The sequence below is a fragment of the Falco punctatus genome (genome assembly GCF_963210335.1).
Source record: "Falco punctatus genome assembly, chromosome: 9".
NCBI classification, from domain to species: Eukaryota; Metazoa; Chordata; class Aves; order Falconiformes; family Falconidae; genus Falco; species Falco punctatus.
The window spans coordinates 41503260-41509259 of record NC_137589.1 but is presented as its reverse complement, the minus strand read 5'-3'; the positions used below and the strand labels follow the sequence as shown (position 1 = coordinate 41509259).

The 6000-nt window shown below is 48.5% G+C and overlaps 1 protein-coding gene across 1 annotated transcript in view; it reads right to left on the bottom strand.

Annotated features, from left to right (window-relative positions):
• Window positions 1–2367: 2367 nt before the first annotated feature.
• Window positions 2368–6000, bottom strand: part of PKD2L1 (polycystin 2 like 1, transient receptor potential cation channel) — a 28854-nt gene continuing 25221 nt past the window's right edge. Inside the window, exon 18 of the mRNA XM_080400956.1 lies at window positions 2368–5542. Coding sequence (XP_080257082.1) covers window positions 5306–5542 — 237 coding nt within the window. The 3' untranslated portion in view covers window positions 2368–5305. The remainder of the gene's footprint in view (window positions 5543–6000) is intronic.

The window sequence follows — 6000 nt, the reverse complement described above, 5'->3', positions numbered from 1 at the left end:
GCCACTTGTTGTTATTTCTGATGCTTTTTGCAGAAAAGGACCCCGCAGGTGGCCACAGCCGACAGAAGTGATCACTTGGCATGGCTTCTCAGGCAGCACAAGCACAGCCAGCTTCAAGCTCCTGCCTTGCATGTTGCTCTGATGGGCTGTTTCTCAGGCTGCTGTGCCTTCTGGCACTGGAAGTGAGCAAGCCAGCAGAGAAATGACTGGTGTCTTCTGGGGACAGCACCGGTCAGGATACAGCATCAACTAGAGCTGGTTTGGAATATCCTGTGCCGTAGACGCCTGTCACCGCCAGGCACATGGGCTCTCTTGGGAGCTTGCCTGCGTGACCTCAGGATGGAGGCCCGTCACCTGAACACGCACATACCCACGGTGTTTTGTCAGCTGAGCGATTGCATTCCTCCTTTAGCACTCCTTGGCCAGGGTTGGGCCTTACCTCACCACACCCTGTGGGCCAGCACCCCTTCTGCCACCCACTTGGGCACCTGGCATGCATACAGCATGGCTGGCCGGCCATGAGCTGCACCCGGCATTTGCCACCTCTGAAACTGGGCCATGAGCAGGGCTTCTTACCTTAAGCGTCAAATTCTGCCACCTCTCTCCAAAACCTGACATGTTCATTTTGACATCACTTGGCCTCTGAGTTCAGGAGGCGGGCTGGAGACCTGGAACCCACTAAAATTCATCCCACTTCCAACACCCTCCTAGCACCAGGCTCCTTGCTTTCAGGTTTGGAGGCCATGAATTAGGGCTTTTGTGACCAGCAAACGGATGGCACGGCACTTCATCTGAGTTTGTAATCAGCTGCCTCATCAGATGGTGCTTGCTTCTCTGTTCCCTTTTCCCCTAGTTACTGATAAACTCTATGAATACCGACAGTTGTCCCCTGATGTTGCTCTTTTCTTTACAAGTGACTTCTGCTAGGATGTGTTTGTAAAAGAGGCAGGGGCAGGGCAGTCTCCAGCTACAACGTCCTGTGCTAAAGGCTGTCCAGGTAGCAGCAGCTGTAGCATAATAGTAGCACTTATTAAGGACTTCTCACAAGACTGCAAAAGATGAGCAAAAGCTTGTTTACAGGTCGGAGGGAGAACTGTAACCTGCCAGAGGTGGACAAAGTCTGCAACAGATACTCAAGTGGGAGGATCTAGTATCATGAAATGTGTTTTGGAAACCCTGGATTTTGCTTCTTTTTGCCACTGACAAACTAATTTTCCTGTGTCTCAGTTCCTCTCAGTAAAACAAATGGGAGATTTGCTACCGACCTCCTCTGAGAACTGAACAGAGGTTCTGCAGGCACGACGGGTTGTGAGTGGTGCTGACTGACATCTGCTGGTAAACTCAGCGTGGTTAAGGTAACTCCAGAGGCTTGGCTGTATTGGGGGTGGGGGGCGTGTCTGTCTGGGGATTTAAACACGAAAAATTAGGTTTGCTTATTGTTGAGACAAACGCATCGTATTCTTGAAGAGACACAGAGAAGTGCCACTGCCAGGAGCTTCCCATGCTCACAGCCATGGCAGGCTGGGGCTGCCCCCGGCCACATGCCTGAGCCTGCCTTCGGGCATCTCTGCGTGCCCCTCCCTGCGCACCGCAGCGAGTCTGTCCGTGCCTTACCTGTGCTTTGGCACCACGGTTGGGACACTGCTGCCTTCCGCCTTGGTGGGATCGGAGAGCACGTTAAGGCAGCCCCTGCTCTGGAGCGCACGCAGCGCCTACCAGAATGGGGCTCAGGCGCCAGCCACTGTGACTGCCAACTCAAATAACCGTGGTGGCGGTATCTCTTCAGAGCACCTCATACTTTTTCAGACCTCCTCCCGAAGATTTTAACCACCTCAAGGCTCTGCTGTGACACTGCACTTTAGAAGCCCCACCCCCCACCCCCCCGCAAATTGGAACAAAACAGAGTCGTGCACCTACTATTGAGGAAAAAGTACTTTACTTTCCCCATCAGACAACTATCACCTAAATAATACCAGCTCCTGATGTGAGGCCTGACAACGCACATCTGAAAAGACAAGCTGTATGAACTTAGCATTCGGTGTATTTATGTTATTTCTCAACCAGATTGAAGACACAATTGACAATTATACGCAACTGACAATTATACACAAGCGATTCCTGGGGGCAAGTCATTTCCTTGCCCTATTCTAGGACACATACATGATAATGTATTGACAAGGAACAGAGAAGACACAGCTGCACAGAGATGAACAAGTAAGAGAAGACATTAATGCCGGCACAGGCATATACTGGTGACAGAACTTGTTTTACACTGGGCAGCACTGGCACCTCCAAAATCACAGCACAGGGTGAAGGGAGTGGTGCTTCTGCCAGGAAGGGGGAAAGGAGTTTGCCGACCTGGCTGTTGATGCCCGATCCCAGCCAGAGCTGGTTCAGAGCTCCTCCACAGCGCCGGCTGTCTGCTGCCCTGCCAGCCCAAAGGGGAGGAGGCTGCCAGGCTGCTCCTCTCAGCGGGGAGCGGGGAGCCCTGGCAAGCTGGGCTTGCGGGTCCTGCAGTCGCCACAGGCAGGCAGAGTGAGGGGCAAACACTCCTCCCAGCAATGGCCCTGTGGAGGCCTCCACGCTCTCCCTCCGCAGGGGAAAGCTGCCTTCCCAGGTTTCAGGCATGAACAAAACCTGCAGCACAAACATGACCATTTTGCTCCTCCGGCTGCCCTAAAGAGCAGACCACAGTGCCTGTGATCTGGTTGCTGGAGGCTGGTGGGCACGGTCCCGTGAATCCAAGCCCAGCTGCCACACTGTTGTGCTCTTGCCTCACCTGTCTTCCCTGACGCTTATGGGGGTCCCTGTGCAGAAAGGAGCCGGGTGGTGGAGGTTGCACCCTGGTGTGCAGTGACGGCAGAGCTCTTGCACTGAGCTGCAGTGGCTGCAGCATCCCTGCCTCACTAGTGAGTTATCTGTGGGGCTGGCTTTGTGGGTGTTTGGCACAGCTCAGGAGGAGAACAGCAACACTGGGCATTGCAAAGAGGGAGGTCTTCTGCCTGCGAACAAACAAGCAACGCTCCCTATGTGGAATCTGAGGCTGTATAAAGCCAGGCCTTACAGATAATCACTTCTACCTTCATTTTCTTGGCAGGACCTGATTTCAGGATCCTGTTGTCCTCACAGTAGTTGTTGCTATGTTAAGGAGCTGAGGCTCAGCCAGCAACTTATCTTCCACTGACTCTATCAGCACAGAATCACCCCTCTGAAGCAGGCAGTTGCTACTTGGAGCTCTCCCATGGTGCCAGACTTTGTTCTTCACAGATCAGTATCCCACGTACTTGATAACTATGTGTAACACAGACTCTGGACCTCACCCAGTATTCTGAGTCTATGGCAAAGGCAGGCGCTCCTTCAGGGATTTCAAAAGAGCAGCCTATATTTCTGATTTTGCAATTAGGCCTCAGTAACCATAGTCTGCTATTGAGAAAAGATCTGAAACAAAGTCTTAAAATGAATTTGAGAACCTTCCTCTATGCCTTTCAACACAGAGAGCATGCAATTCATTAACTGCAGAGGTCTGTGTGCACTTTTCAAGCCCACTAAAGACCATGTCACTCCTGTCTTGAATTACAGTTTAGCATATGGATTTTCTGTTTACTTAAAATTTGGAGGAAAAAAATAAAAAGGCATATTTCAGGATGCTCTCCTGACATAGGCTGTTTCTTCTGAATAAGACAATAGCTTCAATGCTGAGAACAGGAGGTAAGCAATGTCATTGTTCTGAGTTCAGCTGGAAAAGCTGCAGGCAAGAAGCTCTTGCTCAATTCTGAATTCATTGGAACTGGGAGTCAAAAACCATGGCAATGTCTCACAGGTAAGTCTTGTGCACAACAGCAGGACCAGCTGATGGGAAGTGAGCTGGGAGACCCTGCAGTTCCTGCATCCACAGCTCCTGGCTGAAATCTAAGCTCCTTGTGGGATGGGTGATAAGGTCTCTCAGCACCTACTAGGTTCTGACAGCTGAGCGACCATCTGCTTCAGTTTATCAATGGTATCTTGTAGCTGTGATAGCCCCTGAGCCTGGGTCATCTGAGGACAGGGCTGTTCCAGAGGTCCTTCAGACATTCCCAGGGGGGCTTTCCCCCAGAACACAGCGACACATCCATCTTAAAAAGGTGGCAATACATAATGCCAATACACAAAGTCCCCACTAAGCTATCACTGCACTGCACAGCACACTGAAGTGTAGCACTAGTGAGAGTTGTTAGCAGTGGTTTGGTGCAACTCACGTTTCTATTTGCTTTAAGCCTACAAAGCCTATTTGAGGTTAACTATTGTGGAATACCAGTGACTAAGATACTTGAAATACATTTACGGTGGCCCCATAACAGCAGTGATAGTCTGTAACAACTACAAGGAAAGAGAAGTCAGCAAAGTAAAAAACGGCTGGAAAAGAAGTATTTTACATGTGGTGGAAAAATTCACATTCATCTGATTTTCACAATATTTTTCAACTCAAATGGTGTCAGCACCCACAACTGCAAACCAAATTGTTTCCTTGACAAAAAAGTGAAGCATCGCAACTTTGTAAATATGGTGCTAGCATTGTGAAGTACCTTGAAATGCAATTTAAAGAGCGTGAAAATAGACAACGTAAAGAGATTTCTTAATGTCAACAGCAGTGTTAGAAACCATATAACCAGAAGTCTGTTCCCTAATGCGCAGGCCTAGGACTCTGCCAGTCACAACTTCTCCATTTATGATATTTCAGATCTCCTCCCAATTACATTGGGAGTCAACTCTTATTTCAGTATCTTAACTCTTAACATTAGAATCTAAGGTACAGAGTGGGTTACCAAAGCATTCTGGAAACAAGCTACAACAGAACAAATCTGTTGGTAACCACATAGACAAAAAAACCTAAATTTGTCCTTTCCATTTCACGCTAATGATTATATTCTGCTTTGTTTACATGAAAACCACATCTTTGTCCTGAAGGCAATTGTTTGTGCTGGGAACGAGTCACAATGTGCCGCTCTGGACACAAGTGTTCACAGTGTTCCAGGGTCTCTACTTTTTGGGAAAGGATAGATAAAAGACTTTGCCTGTCCAGAGGCAGAAACCCAATACATCACCTGGTTCCAAATTTCCACCTACTCCAGAGATACATGGGCAGAAGTTCTAGCTCTGTGACATTATACGTCATTACACTGGAAAATAGCATCCCTGATTTTTCACATCACCAGTTCCTGGCAACAGTGGTGCCTGTGTCAAGCTGTCCGGATTATTCTAACAGTAGGGAAAATACTGACTGTGACTTAGTACTGTAGGAGTGAAACGGGGAACACTGGGCTGTTTGCTAGAAGCGCACATCAGACTGTTGCTGGGTATTCTTGGGGATCTGAGGCCCCGGCACACTTGACCTGGGCAGTATGGAATAGACCCTGCTTCGGGAAGAGTTGCCACTCAGGTTGTTCCCCTGTATGTGTTCCATCCCACAACCTTCTGCTGCTTCTTTTCCCAGCTGGTCTAGGCTCTGGGGGAGCAGCTCTTCCTGACTGGGTTCTTCCTGCTGTGAACCAGAAGAAAGAATGACCTGCAAGCCAACAAGAAGTCTAGCAACACTCCAGAAGAGAGATAAGATGTGCATGATACTTAATTATCTTCCCATATTCTTCCAGAAATTAGTACAAGCCTGCCCATCTATTAAAGGTCCAATATACTGTTTGCTGCAACACTGATGAATGCACATTCAAGCATCAGACAAATGAGGAGAAATCCATCCTTTTTCACCCTCTATGAGAATGTTCACAAAAATGCTGTGGCAAAGCAAATCTGCAAACACATACTTGAATAAGCTTTCAGGCATGTTCACATGAGAACTAGGACCCCTCAAAACACTATTTCAGATGGGAAGCGATCACAAGACTACCCTGCAAAAGACAGGCTTCTTTCTGACTCAGCTAGGTCACTTAGTGCTGTTTGGCTGTTCTCATTATCAAAGCCATAAAAACATGAAGTAATGCCATGGCTCCCATATGCCTTGATGTCTTT